The following is a 21,296-nucleotide window of genomic DNA, read 5'->3' on the forward strand; positions in this document are numbered from 1 at the left end:
AGATGGGGATATTCAGTGGGAATGTAGCTTTTTGGTGGTTTGTTCCCCAAGGAGAGGGCAGTGGGTGCTGGGAGTGGCCCCCCAGGCCAGCGGGGAGCAGAGGGGGCTCCGGTCCGGGCACGGTGCTGCCCCTCGAGCTGCAGGTGTCCGGAGCATCCCGGTGCCTCCAGCAGCACTGGGGGGCCTGGAGGGTGGCTGGGGTGGGCTGGGAAGGACTGGGAAGGGATGGGCTGGGATGGGATGGGCTGGGATGGGATGGGATGGGATGGGAAGGGATGGGATGGGATGGGATGGGATGGGATGGGATGGGATGGGATGGGATGGGATGGGATGGGATGGGATGGGATGGGATGGGATGGGATGGGATGGGATGGGATGGGATGGGATGGGATGGGATGGGATGGGATGGGATGGGATGGGATGGGATGGGATGGGGGCCATGAGCCCACCTCAGCAGAGCCCCTGGCACCATGGGGTCAGCTCCTGAGCATGGGGAAAGTGTGGTTTCACAACCCTCCCCCCTCCCTGGGATCCCAGCCTTTTGCTACAGCAACCCTCCTCCTGCTGCTGGACCTCTCCCCATCCTCCGTCTGCCCCCGGCTTTGCTCTCTCTCAAGAGTGCCTGGGAGAAGAGAAACCCGGCTGTAAATTAACCGAGAGGATTTTTCAGTCTGAGATGTGCACTTCCCCCCTTTCTCCCCCCCCGCAGCTCTGTTATTTCATCTCGGCTGCCAAACTCCCGGGAATTAATCCCGGCCGGCGCTGACAGCGTTTACATTCAGCGCTGCTCAGATAAACCATATCAGCCGGCACAGCTGAAGAGGAGCCGGGCGCGGAAGGAAGGGCTGGCTCCTGCTCAGTGTCAGCCCCACTGGGCTGCGAGGGTATTTTCCTGCCTTTTTTCTTCTCCCTGGGGGCTTTGCTCAGAACAAGGAGCCACCAAAACCCCCACCCTGGTGAGGGTGGCCGTGGCGGGGTTCATCCAGCGAAGCCTGGAGCTCCTGGTTCTTATCCTGGTGCAGATAACAGAGAGGAAGAAGGGACGTGTCCTTCAAGCTGGTGGGAATCTGCAAGCTCTGTCTCCCAAGGTTTCTCACCCTGTGCTACCCCTCACCCAGGGGAGCACTTCTCACTGCCAGCTTCCATGGGATGGGGTTTCCATGGGGAATTTCAATAACCATATTAAAAACTGCAGTGCAGTTATTGCATATTCTCTTTCTTAATCTCCCCCCTGCAGCTGTATTTCTGCCTGTCCCTCACAGTGACCTCCTGGCCCTCCCCTCAGCTGTCACCAGGTGCCAGCAGGATATAGACACACGGTGCAGATGTGTCACCTCTGATCCCACAGCAGCACAGGATGGTGGAGCCATCATTCCCCCAGGAAGGAGCACTGGACCCTGTGGCCAGTGGAGTGGATGGAGGGGCTTTCCTGGAGCTGGAGCATGGCAAGTGGACTAGAAACACACCCTGTGCCATGGTTTAGCTATCAAATTCCTCCTCCCCTCCATCTCCCAGCCCACAAAACATCACTGGGGGCCACCAAGGTGCTTTCTCAGAGCTGGATCTCCACCTTGGGTGAAGGGTGGCTCCTGGAGAGCAGCATCCCCAGGCTGGGACACTTGGGAACAAGGTGGGTTTAGCACTCCATGAGCACAGAGCAGTGAGGGTGTGGGCCCATTGTCCTGGGCCAGTTTTCCTCTGTGGTGTGAGCCACAGCCTCCCACGGTCTCCTTTTCCACCAGCACTTGCAGAGCACTGGCGAGGCCACAGGGTCTGGGTCAAGGCGTGATCGTCACAGCCACCCTGACGTGACAGGATCTGGGGGTAAATATTAGTACGAAGTGAAGGGCTGTGTACATATTTTCTCCCTGCAAGGTAATGCTGAAATTCCCTGCTCCTTTTCAACAAGCTGTTGGAAAAAACAGCCCCATTTTAGCACCCTCTGGCCACTGCTGGTCCTGACTACTCTCAGCTCAGCATGCAAAGGTCTGCAACCTTCGGGTCCCCACTGCAGGCTCCCCACCCCAGAGCTGAGTCCTTTTGCTCGTGGTTTTCCATCTGGAGCAGAGCAGTGTGCAGGCTTTGCTGACTGTTCACTTCCGCCTGGAAGCGTGTACAGGATGTGGCAGAGACTCCAAGGATGGCTTATTAATCACATTAACAACACCAAGTGGTTTTTTACCCCACAAGAAAAGACACAGCAGGAGAAGACAGATTGAACCAAGCAGTTTTTCCCCTCCCCACATGAGGAGGCTTCTGGATCTGTTCTCTGTGGCCGTGGCTGGTTGGGCTCAGTTTTGTGAAGCTGTAGGGAAAGAAAAAGCTTCCCCTTGTAAGACCACCCTTGTAATTGAGGCTTGGGGACTCCAGAGTAGCTCAAGTGCCTGCCCATGCAAAACTACAACATTTAACTGCTGTTTTTTCCCAACATAAGGGGGTGCAAAATGGCATTGTTGCCCTCAGTCCACCAGGAGAAGTTGGCACAAGGCTCTCCAAGACCCTGAGCAGCCTCCAAGACACCAATCTCTGCCCTCCTCCCTCTCAGAACTGTTTCCCCCCAGCCTCAGTCTGAAACTGGGATTTCTCCCCTTAAAATAGCTTGTGGCCAGGTGCTGGTATTTTCTACGACCCTGGTGGGATGGGTTTTCCCATTCCTGAAAGAATGTTCTGTACTCGGGGTAAAGAGTAACAATAAACAGGATTGCTTGAACTTGTTTTCCAAGCCCTGTATCCCACAGCAATGGAGCTTATGGGACAATAGCATGAGTCTGTCTGTTTGTCCATCCATCCTCTGCAAACAACCTTGGAAAGGTTGGCCGGTGTCAACTGAACTTGAGAGGGCCTGTTTCACAAATGAGGGAGCTGGAAAGAGCCATGGGGAGAAACCACAGAGTGACCCAACCCTTCTGGGACCCATCCCCCTGCAACGTGATCCAGCCTCAGCAAGAGGCACAGGATGAGGCACCAGGGACTGAGACGCGGAAAGCTGAGCTGCTGCTGCTCAGGGAGCTGTTTGTTATTTTTACAGGCTGGGAATGGGCTCACAGCCCTCGGTGGTTGTGGTTGCTGCATGTTGTGGCCATCAGGGAGCATTTTGGGCTGGCTGGGCTGCCGAAGGCACAGGAATAGCTCCTGATCCAGGGACCCTCCACTGGTTTGCACAATGTACCTGGAAGCCAAGTGAAGAGCCTGGAGGAGGGACAAACCCTTCTCTCCCCACCTGAGTGCACTGCTAAGATGCCTCTACCACCCTTGGTGGGCACATCCACTCCCTTTGCTGCTGCTTTCCAGCCAAAGAAGCTCCCTGAGAATGAGCAGGAACCCCCAGACCCACACAGCCATGGGGCAGCCCCCCGACACCCCCCCACCTTCCAGCCACCCCATCAGAAAGAAACCAAGCGGAGCTGGAGAGGGTTTGATTGATTTATCCACTGAAGATACAAGTTTCAGTTTAATAACACCATTTTGTCCGGTTACAAACATACTAAAAACCTACAAAAAGGAAAAACAAGTTACACCCATATACACGGAACGCAGGTATAAAACCAGCACGGAAGCGCCGAGGAACACGAACATGAACAGGATCCGCAGCAGGAACAGGAAAGACACGGAGTTACATCAGACCGCGCACGCTCACGTCTGTGGGTCACGCTGGGGCTGCTTCAGACGTAACTAACAATTAGAGACGACTTCAGCTATGGAAAATAATTAGTGCTGCAGCCTGGCAAAGAGGTGGGAGCCAGGCAGGTGGTTTTGTCCCTCCCTTTCCCTAAGCTGGTCCAAGGTCAGCGCGTGGGTTTCGCTTTTATCCCTCTGCCTGGCGTCGATGGTGCTGGCCCCCAGCAGCCCTCGCTCCGACATCCCCACGCCAGGGCAGCTTCCCTATGGCAAGGGGCAGGGAAGGCTGAGCTCTGGCACCAGAGTCCAGCCAGGTGATGTCTGGTCCCCCCTGAAGTCGCTGAGCATCCCCTCAGAGAGTGGGGGGACACTGCGACCTCTTTGGTGGGACAAAGCGGCAGAGATGCGAGAGGACTCCCTTGGGAGAGCTCAGGGCTCGGCTGCCTTGGGGATTTGTCACCCCCCAAGAGAAGATGAGGTTGGTGGCACAAGGCCCATAAAGGTTCTGGTGGTGTTGGGGGGTGTCTCTAGCTGGGTGCCTGCAGAGCTAAGCCTGCTGTGAATGTTTGCCATGGGAGGGGGAGACAGGGTGGGTGGGATCTGTGCCCCACCCCAACCCAGTGCCTCCCATTCCCTCCAGTGCCCACCTCCCACTGACCAAACACTGAGCTGCAGGGCAGGGGGTGAGAGTTGGTTGATATGAGTGGGTGCTGCCAAAGAGAGCCAGGACGAGGTGCTCAAGGGGGACCCTGCCCCAGGGACACCCAATCCCCCCCTCACTCAGCATTTCTCTACCTCTGGCAGGGGCACAAAGGCTTTCCCACCTGGTCACAGCTCCCAGCCCTGATGATAGTGCCAGGGGTGGGCTGGGGCTGGGAGGCACAGGGGTCTTCCACAGGGTAGGAGAGAGACCAGCCAACCCCAACATGCATTGGCAAGGATGCCCTGAGCCTCAGCTTCTCACCTGTGAGCTTTGGGGAAAGACTTTGTAAGCTGGTCCTTACCTGCCACCACCAAGGAGAGCAAAGCTCAGCCCAAAGCGCCCTTAGCTCAGCCTAAGCGTGCCAGGAAGTGAAAGGTCAAGCCCCAGAGAGCAAGACCTGAACAAAGCAGGGACAAGGGGCCCCCAGTCAGCTGTGGTGGGATCGGGGGGGAGCAGTGGGCTGGCAGTGACAGGGAATGGCTGTGCATGGATGTGTGTGTGCCAGAGAGCCACGCACAGCCTTTCTGCTCTTCCACACGGCATTTATCAGCCCTGTCACTCTGGAATGGTACTTTTTCCTTATTCAGTAGATCTTCATCTCTCCCCAGAGGAGAATGTTCCTGGATTTAAGCAATGCCTCCTCTACTGCGGGCTGCAAAGAGGGGGCGTTCATTTTATCTCCATCTCCTCCCATCCCGAGCTTTGCCCTGGCCGCCCTCCTGCTTCATGTTACTTCCTACAAAGCTGATAAAAATAAACATGTTTTTGTTTGCATCTATTGGAGTGGCCTGCAATTTGGCTGATGGGGGGTGGTGGGGGGTGGTGCTCCTCGAGGGACAGCAGCTGCACACATCTGGATCTGCTTTAGGAAAAAGTGCCTGGAAAAAACCCCAAGCCCAGCACATGCACACGTGTGGGCGCACGAGGCCGCGGGCCAGCTTTTCCTAGGGATGTAGAAAAAGAAAGGAGAAACCAAAGCACTGTTTAATGGGGAGGTGGGGGGAACCTCCCTGATGCTGCTCCCCAAAAGCCAAGGCACACGGGTAGGTTGGGTATGAACATGGAGAATTTCCAGACACTCCAAAGTGGCTTCTCTGTGGACTGGGCGCCCAGTTTTGATTGTGGGAAGGGAGGGGAAGGGTTTGCGCTGCAAAAATAAAATTTCCACCTGGAGATTATTAATCTCAAAGGCTAATGTGCAAATTTTGTCGAAAGATGAAACGTCCCTGTACGGAAACATCCCTGGCCCAGCATCTGCAGAGCACAGGGAGTGCATGAACTCATCAGAAATACGTGCTGCTGGCCTCAAGGCCTTGGCAGGAGTCAGCAAAGCTGTGCTCGTGAGAGTCCCATGATGTGCACACACACAAATAGCATCTAACAGTCTTGATCGAAGCCATCTCCCTCCAGTCCTGCCCTGGAGGGAAGTCAATGGCTGAACAGGTTTTTCCCATCCATCCCTGCCCCAGGCAGCAGCGGCTGTTTGAGGGATGCCTCCACTGACACTCAGGGAGGAGCAGCTGCTGTGACACTGCAGTGTGAGCTGGAGGCAGCAGCTGGTGGCACCCTCACCAGTGCAGGCTGATGGGTTGAATTTTGGGGGTGCTGACTCTGACAGCAACCCCATGAGCAAAAAAGCATGGTTCAGCACCTGCTGCCTGTCCCCTCCCCACAGCCCCCTGGATGCTGCACGCTGCCAGGCCAAGGACAGCGGTGCCAGAGCTGTTAGTGCCACCCAGCTGTCCCTGGATGCCCAGGACGTGCCATTGCTCCAGGCTCCACTGCTCCTCTCCATCAGTGGTAATGTGGGATGCAGAAAGGAAAGAGCTGCGAGGCCAGAGTGGCTGTAGTGACACTATTGGAGTCCTGGGGCTATTTTGAGACAGAATAAACCTGTCCCTGGGGATGATTAAAAGCACAGGTGAGCAAAGCAGAAGCTTCTGTGTGTTTGCTCTGGAGGAGGGAGGTCAGCCTGGAGGAGTGACCGCTGCCCCCTGCAGCAGTGTCCCCACAGTGGAGGGATGTCCCTAAGGTGGCTGTAGGGATCCCAGTTGGAACTGAGGGCTTGCTGCCTGTCCAGCTGGCATCCAGGAGAGGAGCTGGTCTCTCTCAGGAAGCTGCCAGCTCTCCAGGACAGCGGTGGAGCGAGGCCAGAGGAAATCTCAGAAGGGAACCCTCCTCCCTCTTCAACAGATAACATTGCCTTTACTGCTTGCTAGAGCTCTAAAAATAGCAGAGGCCTTTAGGGAAATATTGGGTAGCGAGGATTCCAAAGCTCCCCGGCACATCTGACATTTCATCCTCAATCCTTTGCCATTCAGTTCCCAGAAATCTTTTAAATCCAACCACATGTGGGCAGGAGGGGCTGCTCCTCCTCCCGTTTTCATAACTGCAGGGGAAACTGAGGCACAAATCAGGTAGACTCACCCGGAGGTTCAGGAGGAGTTGGTGTTGGAGGTGGGATGAGTGCTCCAAGCTGTGCAGCCATGTCTTGGGGGGTGTGGGAGAAGCCTTTGTCAGGCACAGGCAGGAGCACGGCTGTCCCCAGAGGGACACAGCTCCTGCGTGAGCTGATTTCTACCAGGCACTTTGTTCGGAGGAGCCCAGTCTCACCACGAGGGCAGGAATATGCTCTGTACAAGGTATTTACTAATTTTAACAGAGAAGGGACCTTTCCTCATACCCAGAAATCCCTCCTGATAGGTCCATGCCATCTTTTCTCCTCCTGGTCACAGCCTGACCCCTCCTTTTCACTGAGAGGGGGACAAATCTACACACACCAGCTGCCAGGGCAGTGGCACATCATGTGCCACCCAAGCCCATCCTCAGGGAGCTGAAGGGCAGTGGGTGGGCTCACCAGCTCCCCACGTGTGGCACAGGGACCCCACCTACACACCGTGCTCCGAGCCACGAGGGGAGGCAGCCCAAAGGCATCCCCCTCCTTCCCAGTCTCCCCCAGCCCAGGAGGGTTTGCAGCAGCCAGCCAAGGGCAGGGACTGTGGGTGACAGGAGAGGGAAGGGCTGCTGCCCACCTGGAGCACAGGGTGATGGGCACCCAGAGTGGCTCTGGCTGCCAGCCCTGCCAGGTGATATAGAAAGTGCAAAGCAAAGCATTCTCGATGCCAGTCAGAGGTCTCCATGTGTGCCCCCAAAAGCCAGGCTTACCCAGGGGCTTCACATGGAAAATGAGGGTTGTGTTGTTTGTCAGTGAAGGGGGCAGCACTTGTACAAGGGACTTTGAGATGGTGCAAGTGAGGTGCAGGATTTGGGAGGTGGTGATGGACAGGCCAGAACAGGAAGATGGAGCCAACAACCAATGCTCTCCCCTCGCCCTCTGCATCCCCTTCAACTGCTTCACCCCGACCCACCCACACCCTTCATGCTTCTGTGGTTTTTTTGGCTTATTAAGTTTGTTTTTTAAACCCCGTGGAGATCAAATTGTGACTTGGCAGCTGACAGAACTGGCCCTACCGGGCTCCCCAAACCGAGCAAAGATCTTGAGAAGAGACCAGAGTGAAGTCCTGGGGTGAGCAAAGCCCTCCCTGCCCCTCTGGTGGCCCCCTGGGCACTCACAGGGTGGCAGTGGGGTACTGAGCCCAGCCCACCTCCTTGTAGGCTGCTGTCACGTGGGTGTAGATCAGGGTCTTCATCTTGGTCCAAGCTCCGTGTGCCTCGGGGGTGAAGTCGTTGGGGTATTCCTCAGCAATGACCTCCAGCATGACTCCAGTCAGTTTCTGAGGACAGGCAGACAGCAAGCAAGGGGTTAGCAACTCTCCAGGGAGCTGCTCACAGCAAATTCAGCTCTTTCCTACAGAAACACTTGAACCCTGTTGCTGTCTGTAGGACACACATGTCCTGGAGGTCAGATGACACCCCTGGGAGCAGACAGGACAGGTCACCAGCCTGCCCAGGCAGCAGGCCAGAGACCCAGGCATGGGGAGGGAGCTGCTGGCAGGCTGAAGCATCTCCCCAGTCTGGGCACCTCAAATTATTTGCAGCATCACAGAATATTCCAGGATGGAAGGGACCCATAAAGATCATCAATTCTTAAGTGGATAGCGACGTGTGGCTCAAACCCGTGATCTTGGTGTTATTACTCGAACCAGTTAATTAGCCAGCTAATTGAGTCCCTGCTATCGTGCTTAATTTCCAAAAGAAGGGCAACACAGGCACAACATGGACACGGGCAGGGGTGTTACCCTGGGCAGGGGGAGGTGCTGGGGGCTCTGGCACTGGCTGGGTGTGGGGATGGTGGTCTCCACAGGACAGTGTCACAGTGGGACACTCCAGCTGTGTGGGGAGCAGCCCCCACATCCAGCCCAGCTTCTCCAGCCGAGGACAGGCAGCACCAGCTCCTGCTCCCCTGCCCTCTTCCTAAAGCTGCCCAAAGGTTATTTTGCTCCTCTCCTTTACCTTAAAGTAGATGGGCTCCACTTTGTGCTTGAGGGCGTGGGCCTTGCCCACCAGGGCCAGGACGGAGGAGACTTTCTCAGAGTCGTTGAGGTTCTCCACCACGGTGTTGATGGCCCCCATGACCCTCCGAGCGTGCTTGCGCAGCTGCAAGCTCCTCTCCATCTCCAGAGGGTCCTCCATGTGCTTGAACTGGCTGAAGTACTGCTTGGCCGAGGGGAAGTTCACAAAAAACCTTCCAGAAGGAACAGACAGGAAATGCCATCAGGAGGGGGAGAGCAGGCTGAAGGGTTAAAGCAAAGCACAGGGGATGGAGATGCTGGAAGCCACCCCCTGCATCTCCCACAGCCAGGGCTGATTTTCCTATCCAATTCCCCAGGAGCTGCAGCATTCAGCTGTCTGTAAACCAGCAGGTTGATGCCTTTTCCCCAAACCCCATCTGCTACAAGGTCATCACAGCTGGATATTCATTCCCAAAGCAGAAGCAAGACTGAGTTCTTGATGCCCAGAGATGCCACCCAGGCGTGCCAGATGCTGGATACGTGCCCACATATATCAAAACATCACATCCTGCCTCAGAGAGCTGGAGATGAGCATGAAAACCTCTCTCTATCCCACCCAGCCTCTCCTTGCTCCCATGGGCTTTATTTCTGCATTGCCACCCCGAACAGTCTCCCCTTGTCCGAGCTGCCCCACCTGAGTCTCCAGCAGGACCTAAGGCCTGAGCTGATGTCACTGCTCATTTGTGACATTTTTCCCAGCACAAGGATACTCCCAAAACTCACCAGCCCCTCTGTGTGGGTGTGTGTGGTCTGGGGACCCTCTTTTCTGCAGGATTAAACCAACCCCAATGAAATGCAGCTGAAAGAAATGAAGTTGTGGTCACAGCTGATGTGCTGAGCTCCCCAGGGAGGTGGAGGGCTGGAGAGGGCAGGGAGTTGAAGGGCTCAAGGTAACAGAGAGCAGGGCTGGAGCCACCAGTGCCAACACCACCCATGCCAGGATTGCAGCTGGGGCTGCCACTTGAGTCACATTAACCACCCCCTTCCACCTAATTTATGCAGGAGAGAACCACGTCAGTGTTTGTTCCCCGCTTTCACACAGCTCCCTCCCTCCTACGGGGCTCTCCCTGGCTATGGACTGCTGAAGGATGCTCAGGAGGCAGCAGAGTGCTCTCAGGCTGTCCCCCATCATTCCTGGCTCCAGGCAGGCTGCCTGCTCCCCTCCCTAACCCCCATCCCAAGCACCATCCCAAACCACAGGAACCTGAATCCATCCCACCTCTCTCTCCAACCGTCACTGCTTCTCTCCAGAACCAGGTGGGATCTTCTTCTCCACTCACCACTCCATGAATAATCACAATATTGAGTACCAGGCTCCTTTACCAATTTGTTATCCTCCTTTTTCCCCCCTCCCTTCCTTCCCCCGCTCCCTTGGCTTGTGAAAGCTTGGGGGCATTGCCAAGGAAGCGGCGTGAAGCAGCGCCTGGAGTGCACCATCGCTTCTGTTGCTTCCCCAAGGCATCTGGGATTCATCAGATGGCCCAAAATAGGTTTTGGAGGTGTGAAGAGTGTGCAGCAGAAAGGGTGGGGGAGGAAGGAAGGTGGAAGGGGGAGACAAGGTGTTGCTTTTAAAACCCAGAGGGGACCCATGACAAAACTCCTCTTGTTGTTGTGCAGCCTCCTACCCCCAGCACAGCTCCTCCTGACACATCTGGTCCCTGTTGGGAGAAATCACTCCCAGGCCTGGCTGTCTCCAGCTCCTGCTGCCACAGAGATGCTCGGACCTTCAGCCCAGAGCTGTCAGAGAGGTGCTGGGGGATGGAGCTGGCCACGGCTGCATGGATAACATCATTCCCAGGATTTAAGGCTTCTGCCCTGGGCATTTCCCCACAGAAAGGCAAGTGTTCCATTCTGATTTAATGGAACCATTTTTTCCAGCTGGACTCAGCATCCCTCTGCCCCCATCCCATCTCTCCCCACCTTTGTTGAAGCTATTGCAGCTCCAGTCACCCAGCAAAGCCCTCTAGCTCCAACAGGGACCATCCTGCTGGGGTCAGAGCTCAGGGTTTTACCATCCCTGCTAGTGGATCTTTCCCCTTAACACGCTCCCCCCAGGCACTGGGAGCAAGGGATGTCACTGGAAGTGGGACCTGCTGCCCCAGACAGGGGATGGAGGCTGCCAGCTGGTCTCTGCGTGCCTCAGCCTCTGAACCCCAAACCACAGGAAGCTCCCTGAAAAGCTGTATTTTATCTCAGCTGAAGAGCAGGATGTTCTGAAGGCATGGGAAATGAGTTGAGAAAAATTCCTGGTCTGAACCAGGAAGGGAATAGCAAGGGGGGAACTGATCTCTGCATCATCAGGATTTGCAGTGAGTCCCCAACAAGAGAAGGGCCAAAAGGAGACCCTGGGACCATCACCTTCACCTCTCCCCCGCTCTTGGCCAGATATGCCAGGAGCAAAGACTGGTTAAACCCTGAAAATACCCCAACCTGCATGAGACCAGACAAATGAATGGTCCAAATACTGGGTTTCCATCTTTCCCTGCTTCAGGGAAACGGCCCTACAGGAGCTGAGCCCAGCAGCTTCCCCAGGGGATCTGCGGTGCTGGGGATGTAAAACCAGCAAACCTTCAGCTCATGTTCAATCCTGTATCTGCTGGATTTCTTTGGTGGGGAACTGAAACAGAGGAGCCCTAAAACATCTTCGCTTCAAGCAAGCCCATGGATGGCCAGAGACCTGCAGCCACCTCTCCTTGGAGAGCAGCAGGCGCCTGCAGCAAGAACTTCTGCCTGGAGCAAATATTTGAGCTGTCAAACCACAAAGAAAGGGGAAGGAGATTCACTCAGTGGTAGTTGTTAATAAACAGAGAAGATTAATTTAACACAAAGGTTAAATATAACCAGAGGAAAGGAGAAAAAAAAAATAAAATAATTCCAACAACAGTGAGTTACAAGAGGTGTTGGTTGGGGTTTTTCCATCTCCAGAAAATTTTGAGAGTTGAAACCTCTTGGGTTCTGTACGTTTTTTTGATCATTATGTGTGTGTGTGTGTGGTTTGGGCTTTTTTTCTCCATCAGAGTCATTAAAAGATGATATTTACCATTTCATATCACACAAAATGATGATTGATAGGAACCAGATGCCTGCATACCGATCTCATTAAATTTCTTTTTAAGTGATTCCATTCTCCACCCGCTAATTTGTACTCTGCCAGCTACATCTGGACCCAGTGGACAGGATGTCAGGATTGCTTTTCCTCTCTCTTTTGCCCTTATAACAACTTTAAGGACACAACCATTCCCAGTAGCAGAGCCAAAGGAAATAATTAAGGTGCAAACCCACTGCAGTTACTGGAAACCTGTTTTCTGTTAGGGAGGAGTGGTGTCTCCTCCATCTCCCCAGAGCGTGCAGAGCAAATCCTGCATGGAGGAAACCTCCACACCCAGCCACCTCCTTGCATCCCCAGCTGGAAAGAGGACGCTTGGATGCTGTGTGGTCCCCCCAAGCACCTAAACTCTTGATACTTCACTTACTCTGCAAACTGTGAGGTGAAAATGTTTGTGAGCCCTCAGATCTGCTGGGAGGCTTCAGCTGAACCCCCAGCCAGCACTTAGAGACTGCTTTTTTTCTAGATTTCCACAGAATCATTTAGGTTGGAAGAGGACTTTAAGACCACCAAGTCCATCTCTTAACCCAGCACTGCCAAGCCCACCAGTAAAACATGTCCCCAAGTGCCACATGTACACATCTCTTATATCCCTCCAGGGTTGGTGACTCAACCTACCAATGCTTTCATGTTTTCTCTCGCCTCGTCCCTCTACGTGGGAGAAACTCTAAGGCAGCCTGGAGCCTCCCTGTCCCCTTTTCAAACCTCTCCTTCCAACTCCTCTCTGCTCGGGTGCCTGCAAAGCAGCTGATAATGGGTAGGCAGGTGGTGTGTGATGCTATTTATTATGCCAAGGGCTGTCTCACCGCTTCGCCTGCACGTTCCCCCTGCTCCTCCCAGCCACCTGTAGCCCATCATCCCCTTTTCAGGCTGGGGAAATGCTGCTGCCTGCTGCCTGGCTGTTTACCCAACCCAGGGTGAGGAAGGTCTCACAGGTGTCGATGCCACAGCTCAGGAAGACAGAAAAAGGCAAATCTAACAAATAAAAAAGGGGTTGTGCTTGCTTGCTCCCATGTCCTCTCTCTGAAAGCTCCTGGACAGGTGGAGATGGTGGTGGGCAACATCTCCAGCTCTGTCATGGGAGGGCTGGAGGGAAAAGGGCCAAGCCCCCCATCCACACACTAATGCTAAATTCAGATTCTTCTGCAGCTGAGAGGAGCGTGTAGCTGGCCTTCCTCCAGGTGAAACCCACATCCCACTGCAAAGCCTTGGGGCAGAATCCAGCACAACACTGAATCTGCTCAACAGGTTCAATCCAAGCTTCAGGCTCCCAATCCTGCACAGCACTGAACCGTGCTCAGAGGCTGTAATGCGCCAAGGCAGAGGGACCAGGACACCCCAGTGAGTCTGGGAGTGGACTCAGCAGCAAAGATTCCACCAAATACATTTGGATGTGAGCTGGAAACTCCCAGGGGCATGTCCTGCTCACTTCTGCGTGCACAACTCACACCTCCAAGCCTTCATTACTGTTGTTTTTCCATACCACAAATGTGGATTCAGCCAAAAGCCTCTTGGCTGCACAGATGAACCTTTAGGGTAGGGGTAAGGACACCTTTCATGGGAGAAGTGAATTAACAGCACCAAAGCAGCTTTCCCACGTGTCTCTGGAGACCCACCTCCCTTGGAGCTGGAAGGAGACCCCTGGCTGGGTGAAGAGGCAAGTGACACACATCCACAAGGACGTAGTCCATGTTCCACTAACACTGTGAACCTGTGTGTTGCCGGTGTCTACCACCACCACCTCTGCCCTCCAACGCTCCCTTGGCGATTTCCAGCTCGGGCAGGATGGCCAGCGGGCTGGAACTCTGCGTTCCCCAGGCACCCTCAGTGCCAGCCTGGCCAGGGCTGTCCTGGCATTTCCCTGCCCGTAATGAGCCCTGAAGCTCGGCAGGCGGGCACGGCCCCGCTCCACAGCAGCAGCCTCATTAACGGGGCCGGCTGGCAGAGCCGAGCCTCGGCCTTCCCTCGCCGCCTGCTCTGGAGGAGCGATTGTCACGGCTGCTAGCGACCCATCCTCAGCCACAGCCAGGGAAACTGGCCAGGGAAACCGCTCACCCTCTGAGCCTTTGCTTGCCCTGGTCACGGGTGTCCTCGCAGCTCTCGGCGTGTTGAGCCGGGTTTTTCTACTTCAGTGGCTTGCAGGTGATGCAAGGGCAGCACGGGGACAGGGAACATGGGAAAGGCTCTTCTCTGGACATCCCAAAAGCTTCTGGCAGCCCCGAGGCCGTGGCTGGTGTGGGATGTGCCGCAGGCATCCCCACACAGCTGCCTTGGCCATGAAGAAACCAGAAGGGCTGGTCCTGGGAGCTGTGATCAGAGACAGTGGTAGGAGAAGGGGCTGTTCTGAGGCTGAGCTTATGAAACACTCACTCACCCCCTCACTGCTCGTGGTTGTAAGGTTGGGAAATGTCCCTTACGCTTGCCTGTGCCAGCAGAGCAGGGCCCCGCTGCCCTCTGGCTCTCCTTGTCCCCAGAGAAAACATCTCAGCTCGACCACAACTATTCGTGAACATGGGACAGGGACTCTGCTGCTGGTCTTTTCAGTGGGCTCTTTTCAAAGAAAGATATTGCATCTCTCTGAGCCACTTTGCCCTGAAATGTGTCCTTCATCAGCCAGGAACGGAGCCTTTCCCTATGGACACCTCCGCAAAACACATGTTGGCTTTGGGGGTAGCTGCAAAATCCCTTCTTTAAATGCTATTTTTGGGTGGATTCAAACCATACTTTTTTGATTCAGCTGGAAAAAAAAAATGGTTTTCTGCATTGCCAGACTCATTACTCAGATTTTTTGCTATTTTAACCTAGAACTCACAATAACGTCTGGCATCCAAGGAGTGCTTTCATATTTTAAATCTCTTTGCAAACTGTCTGAATCCAGGTGTGTTTGCTCAGACTAAGCAGCAGTTGAAATCCAGGGGCCTGATCCTGCATTGGCAAACCTTTTGCTTCCCCTCCTACACTTCTTGAGGGGGAAAGAGCACATCAGGAGTGATGGAGAAGGTGGAAATTTGGAATGCTGATGGCTCTGAAATGCAGACGGAGGGAGCAGTGGTGGAGAAGCCCTGTGGAGGCGGCACAGCCCTTGGTGGCTGAGCCAGGTTGTGTTCCCTGCACTTGGCATGGCATTAACATTTGGTCCAGATTCTCCTGGGATCTAATAGAAACTATCCCTGGGTTTTGTCCCCTGATGGGATCCATAAAGTTTTGTGGTCCCACATCTGTGCCTTGGTACGTGTGTGTGGGTGTGGGAGCGAGCGCTGGGACAGGCTGCGGTTTTAGCCCTGGGTGCTGGGCTTAGTTGGGGTCTGCAAAGGAGAGAGGGTCCCAAACCCCCTCTGATGTTCACCCCTGGTGCTCCGAGGCACCCCCAGGTGTTTGCATCCCCCAGCTCTGTCTCAGAGTATTGCCAATAAACTATTGGAAGGGAAAAGGGGGACCCTGGGAGGGATGGCCACATGCTGGAAGGCTCCTGCACTGCACAGCCAGGGCTAATGCAGGTTCTGAAGGCTGCCCTGCTCTCTGTGGTGAACGAGGGTTCAAAAAGGACTGCTTTCTAAATAACAACGGGGAAACTGAGGCGCAGCAACGAGCCTGGGGGCATGGGGAGGCTCTGGAAGAGCTTCAGCCCAGGGCTCCCAGCCGGCCTTCTTGGGAACCACTCAGCCAAGGAGCCACAGCCCCGCTGAACCGCTCCAGGCTCCTGCTCCAGCCCCAGCTCCTGCTCCAGCCCCAGCTCCTGCTCCAGCCCCAGCTCCTGCTCCGGCCCCAGCTCCTGCTCCAGCAAGGGTTAAGGCAGCTGTGAGATGGAGCCTGCAGAGGCCCCAGAGCTCCCGAGGAGGAAGATGAGCGTGGCGAGGAGACTCTGCTTCCTCCGGGGCGAGGCTCCCCACCGAGGAAATTGTCAATTAGCGACATAGTTTTAACCACAGAGCGCAGATTCCCAGGATCCGGTGGCTGCTCAGCCGTAGCCCCCATTATTCTTGTTTGTGTCCCCCGGGGTCCCAGAGCTCTGTGAGATCAGGGACCCATCGTGCTGGGGCAGGACTCCAGGGGTTTGCTGTGGGTTCAAGCACCAGCAGCAGCCACGAGCGATGGGAGCATGATGCCCAGCTCTGTGCCTCAGTTTCCCCACCTGCAAAGCATGGGAAGGCTGGGGGTGGAGGGTTGGGATGCTGGTTAGGGGCAGAGGGAGCTGGACTGGGCTCCTGCAGGATGGCAACACCGCAGACCCCCCATCACTGCCTTTTGGGGGGCATTGCTGCCTCCCTTCCTCCCCCCTTGGGGCACAGGATCAGCCCCGGATTAATTTCAATAGTGCTGCAAACCCCCCCAGGCCTTCCCACATGGGAAATGGAATTCCCTGCCCTCAGCAGCTCTGAAGGGATGGAGAGAGGATGGAGCAGGTAAACAGGGAGAGACCCTCTGCCAACAAGTCCCTGGAGCCAAGTTTTGACCCCGACCACAAGACGTGCTGATAGATTTACCTGCTCTCACTGCTCTCACCGCTCTGCCCATGGGGGCTGCAGCAAAGGCAGGTCCACAGCCACGCATCCCCCTTCCTTCTCCCTGGCCACACCGGTGCAAACCCCTTCCTGCCTCAGTTTCCCTAGCAAGGTGAGCAGCAGCACCAGGAGGACACTGGTGAAACAGAGGCTAACTGGGGCAGCTCCCAGCCCCCGGCACGTCGTGTGTGTGCCCATCCAAAATGTGCTGGGTCACCTCTCACCGACCCCACCAGCGGCCAGCCACTGCCCCCTCCACAGCCCCGACCTCTGGAGCTGCTGAATCACGTCTTGGGAAGTGTCTGCCTCCGGGCCGGGCTCACGCATGACCCACTTCTCCCGGCGGCTGCTGCCAGCTGCCAGCGCGGCTGGGAGAGCAGCAGAGCCCGAGCTGCCAGCCCCGGCCAGGGCTGCCCTGCTTTCCCCGCACCTGCTTCCCCAGGGAGCTCAGGTGCAGCTCAAAGCTCACAGGGGGCAGAGCAGCAGCGCAAAGACCTCTTTGGGGACAGGGTTTGTGACCGGGGGACAGCTGTGCCATGCGGGGGATGTGCTGCTCCAGCCGGTGCTGCTGGAGGGGATGGTACCTCTCCCAAATTGCATCACTGTCCCCAGGGACATGCACAAGGCCAGACTGCACTTTAGGCAGCCCAAGGGAAGCTCTGGCTCAGGTGGGTTTAGCTGGGATGTGCCAGGGCATGTGCCATGACTAAGGATGTAAAGGCTCCCAAAGAGCCAGGGTTCATCCTAGAAGGCAGTTCTGTCCTGCCCTGTTGTCACAGCAGGACAAAACCTTCACCACAGTGCACAACTCTGCCTAGATTTAAAATAAAAAACAAACTGGACCAAAAACTTCTGCTGGGAAAGTTTGAGTTGGGATCAGAGCTCAGCTGCCCGGTCCCCACTGTCACATTTCAATTCCCTTCATGCCCAACCTTGCTCCAAGCACCATGGGGACTCCAAAAGCAATGAGTTGCCCTGGGTGAATCCCCATGGCATTGCCACGAGTCCCTTGGTGCCAGCAGTGGGCACACAGCCACCCTCCCTGTGTCTGTGGGCAGCGGGCACCTGGAAGTGCTGGCAGATGGGGCATGACATGACCCAGGTGTGCTGGGCAAGGGGCTGGCCATGCATGGCTGGTGGCCAAGCCCCAAGCTGAACTTCATGGGATGGGGCTGAGGGGAATCATGTAGCCCCCAGATCTCTGCTCCTTCTGCTTCAACCCCAGCCTAGGTAGGTTTGGTGTCCCCAGCCATGGAGCTGTCACACCTCCTGACTGCCCTGACTGCCTGCACAGAGTGGGGGCCATGAGAATGGGCTCAGCCATCAGCTGGCTCTGAGAGAAGGAAATGTTTGTGAAGGAGGTGGAGAGGGGGCTCCAATGTCATTTTGGAATCTGCAGAGGGGTCTTGGTAAGAAAATCCCATTGCAGTGCTGGCAGCGAGCCCGGAGGGAACTGGCTCTGCTTGTGATGTCCAGGGAGGCTCTGCTCCCTGCAGACCCCATGGGCTCGGGGCTTTAGCTCAGTCAGCTGGAAAACTTTCAGATGATTATTAGTAAACAGCAGATCCATCCAAGGGGTTCCCTGCACATCCACAGTCCCCTGCTGCAGGAGAAAATGGGAAGGACACAACCCAGTCTCAGGTCTCCCGCCTGGGGTGCCTGGTTTGGTGCAGGTGGGGGTCTGACCGGGGACACCCCAGCATTACTGACCCCAGGGATGAGCGGTGTGACTCTGGACAGGATCTTTGCTGATTGCCCATAGGTCATTGCAGGCATCTCACCTGCCCCTCTCCTTTCCCTGCCCATCCTCCCATCCCCTCCCAAACAGGGGAAACGGCCTGTTGGTGCCGTACCCCACCGATACCCCAAACTCCCAGTGCCAGTGGCACCCTGCGGCATTTCCACTTGGCGCCTTCCCGGTGTACCTGGACATGGTTTTACTCCCAGACAACACAAGAACCCCCACCTGCCTCTGCTCCCCACCTCCAGAGCATCTCCCCTGCTCTGGCTGCATGTGCAGAGCTCTGAGCTGCTGTCTGTGCCCCACTGCCATCGGGAGATGCTCCGCACCCCCCTCCCGGGGCTGCTGTCCCCCCCTGCCCCCCTCTCCCTCCTGTGCCCCCCACAGCCCCCTTCCACCGCCAACTTCAGCGCTCTCCTTCCCGCCGACGCTGCCGCCGGAGGGACAGATGGTGCCCTCGGAGACACACCTGCTTGGGTTTTATCTTGGCTCCCAACTCGCATTATTTCACCCTCCAGCCTGCTACGGACCCGTGCCATCCTCACGCCGCTCCCTGGGGGGACACAAACCCCAGGGCCCCAAGGCACCCGCAGCCGGGGCTGAGCTCCCCCCGCCTCCGCCGCCCCCAGCCCCGGCCGCAGCTTAAGGTGACCTTTGCATGGAAACAGCTTCCCCCAAAGTCCCCGGCGAGGCTCCCCCCGCTCCCCCTGCTCTGCCACCCGGCTCAAAGGTGTGGGAATCCGAGGAGCGCTGTGAATCCCTCCCTGCTCCCAGGCAGCAAATACACCCAGCCAGCTCCCCACTCGCTGTCATTCATCTCCACTCAGTTCTATATATTGTTCTGCCTCTTTCTCAGCTATAAAGAGATTCAGTTGGATTTGCTGCTTCCTTTTTTTGGTTTGTTTTTTAAATACCTGATGAGTATGGAGACCCCAACGTCCTCGCAGTTTGCATATACTCTGCTCCATATCTCTTGAATAACCTTTTTTTCTGCGTCTGAAATCTCTTCACTTCTTTCCCATCTCTCAATCTCCATTTCTCCCTGGACTTTCTCCATGAAAAACAGCCGGCAGGATCCTCCAGGAAGCCAGGAGGAGATAAAGAGAGATGTGTGTGAGCGGGTATATCCTGCGAGAGGAGACAAGGTGTTTGCTCGGCAGCTCTGCGACGTGTGGATGTGGATGTGTGTGAGAGAGAGTGTGAGTGCAGCTGCCTGTCAGCGTGTTTAGATATGGAATTTAAAAAATATCCTGGAGGAATGATGCGTGCGATTAGATTTGAGATCTCCTAGTGCTGTCCATGGCTGTAGTTAGCTTCAGCTCGCCTCGGATGTGTGTGGCTGACTGATGAGGAACTGCCTAAAAGTAAAATATTCAAAGGCATTGCAAGACCAGCCTCTTCACCAACGTGTGAACGTGAGCTCACTTTCTCCCTCTCTCCTCCTCTCTCCCACTCCTCCCTCCTTTCTTTTTTTTTTTTTTTTTTTTTTTTTTCCTCTCCCTGAAAGGGAGGGATGAGAGAGATGTTCTGGGCAACATCAGGACGGGGCTGGCGGGGGGAGGTAGTGCCTGAAGTTTTTTTCCCAGACCTTTGTAAACAGCTCAGAGGAAATTCGGAATCCAGAGTGCTGAGTTAAAGTTAGGTTTTATCCCGCTGTGCCGAGTTCTGCCCCGGCTGTGCTCTTTGCACTCCCTGATTTTGCAGGAGGTTCGGAAGGACAAACCCCTCACCTCCAATTCTTGGGCTGCGAAGAGTTGGGTCGAGAGGAGAGCTGCGAGAATCTCTCTGCCCCCCAAAAGAGATCGCGGTCTGTCCCAAAGGGACTTTTTTAATGCTGAGAATTTGCTCTCCGTTCTTGTGGCAGGAGCCAGAGTTAAGGCACTTGTGAAATGAAGGTATTATTGTGGATTGCATCGCTCCTGGCAGCGCCTCGGCAGGGAACACCTCCACTCCAGGCTCCCCGCCGCCTCCGTGGGTGTGCTTTTGGGGCTGCTTTTTACCCAAATGCCATTCCCAGCTCCCTGACAATCCGGCGTGTTAAACCCAGTCCATTAGCACAGAGAGCAGGAAAATCCTACGGGGATTTGAAATAACCGCGAGTCCCCCCGGGAGGGAACAGCGAGCAGCGGAGCAGAGAGCGCACCCCGCCGCCCCCCAGGACAGGGCAGACGGACGGACAGACCGACAGACGGGCTGCGGGGTGGCTGAGCCCCTTGAGGGGCTGGAGCTTTGTTGCTGCAGAGCTGTCGAGGCTTTTTCTGCTGTATTTCTCCTCCAAACCAGCCTTGGCCACCTCCCCATTAGCAGCCGCCAGACTGGTGGTGTCAGCAAATTTGCTCTTGCAGAGCTGATGAGAGCTGGTGGAGAACGTGCTGCCCGCAGATCCCCCTCTGTGGGACCCCAGGGAACCTGTGCTGGGGCAGACCGGGAGCCCCACACATCCCAGAGCTCCTTGGATCGACAGCAAAGCTCAACTGCGAGCTGCTGAACCCCACAGTGTGACAGCAGAGCACTGTGGCCAGCCTGACGTGGCCAGAGGTCAGGAATTGTTCAATACCACCACCAGCAGCTGCTGAATCATCAGCTTCTCACCAAGTTTGGATTTGCCTTGTGCTCATTAGCCCCTGGGATGAACAGCCCCAGCTCAAACATTAACTACAAGGTCCCCAGGTGGTCACCAGGCAGCAGAGAAACCCCCCTGGACATGGGATGGCACAGCCAAGCTTATCACCTTCCCTTGAGGTGCAGGGGAAGAGGTGCTTTAGACTCAGCTTAAACCCAGAAAGACCCAGCTTAAACCCGGAGCAAAATTGCAATGCAGGGCAAGTGCTGTCAAAAGGGGGAAAAATCAAATACTGACCAATGTGAACCCTGGGGAGGGTAATCTGGGTCGAGCATTAGTTATCACTTGCTGTGTGTTTACAGAAAAGAAGTCTTTGAGCTTTTGTATCTGGTGGCTTAGTCAACCCCAGGCTCACAGACTGGCACGTGGTTCCTGGGTGCAGCAAGTGCTCTTCCTCACTCCCTGGCACCAGGAGTCAAAATATCAGGGCTCAAAAGTCTCCATTTAGAAATATTAAAGTATTAGAAAACATTAGAAAAGTAAGTGAGAAATCCCCCAGCCTTTTCCAGGTTTCTGCCTCCCTCTCTGGGC

At 55.5% G+C, this 21,296-nt stretch overlaps 1 protein-coding gene across 1 annotated transcript; it reads right to left on the reverse strand.

Moving 5' to 3' along the window:
* Positions 1 to 3,405: 3,405 nt before the first annotated feature.
* Positions 3,406 to 19,573, reverse strand: CYGB (cytoglobin). Its single transcript, XM_005526794.3, has 3 exons — positions 19,057 to 19,573; positions 8,735 to 8,966; positions 3,406 to 8,055 (listed from the first exon to the last, which is right to left on the reverse strand). The coding sequence occupies exons 1-3, from the start codon at positions 19,197 to 19,199 to the stop codon at positions 7,891 to 7,893; spliced, it is 540 nt and encodes a 179-aa protein (XP_005526851.1). The 5' UTR covers positions 19,200 to 19,573; the 3' UTR covers positions 3,406 to 7,890.
* Between the last annotated feature and the right edge of the window lie 1,723 nt (positions 19,574 to 21,296).

This window comes from Pseudopodoces humilis, chromosome 21, assembly GCF_049639895.1.
Source record: "Pseudopodoces humilis isolate 2021_Gansu_Grassland_sample_001 chromosome 21, ASM4963989v1, whole genome shotgun sequence".
Classification (NCBI taxonomy): domain Eukaryota; kingdom Metazoa; phylum Chordata; class Aves; order Passeriformes; family Paridae; genus Pseudopodoces; species Pseudopodoces humilis.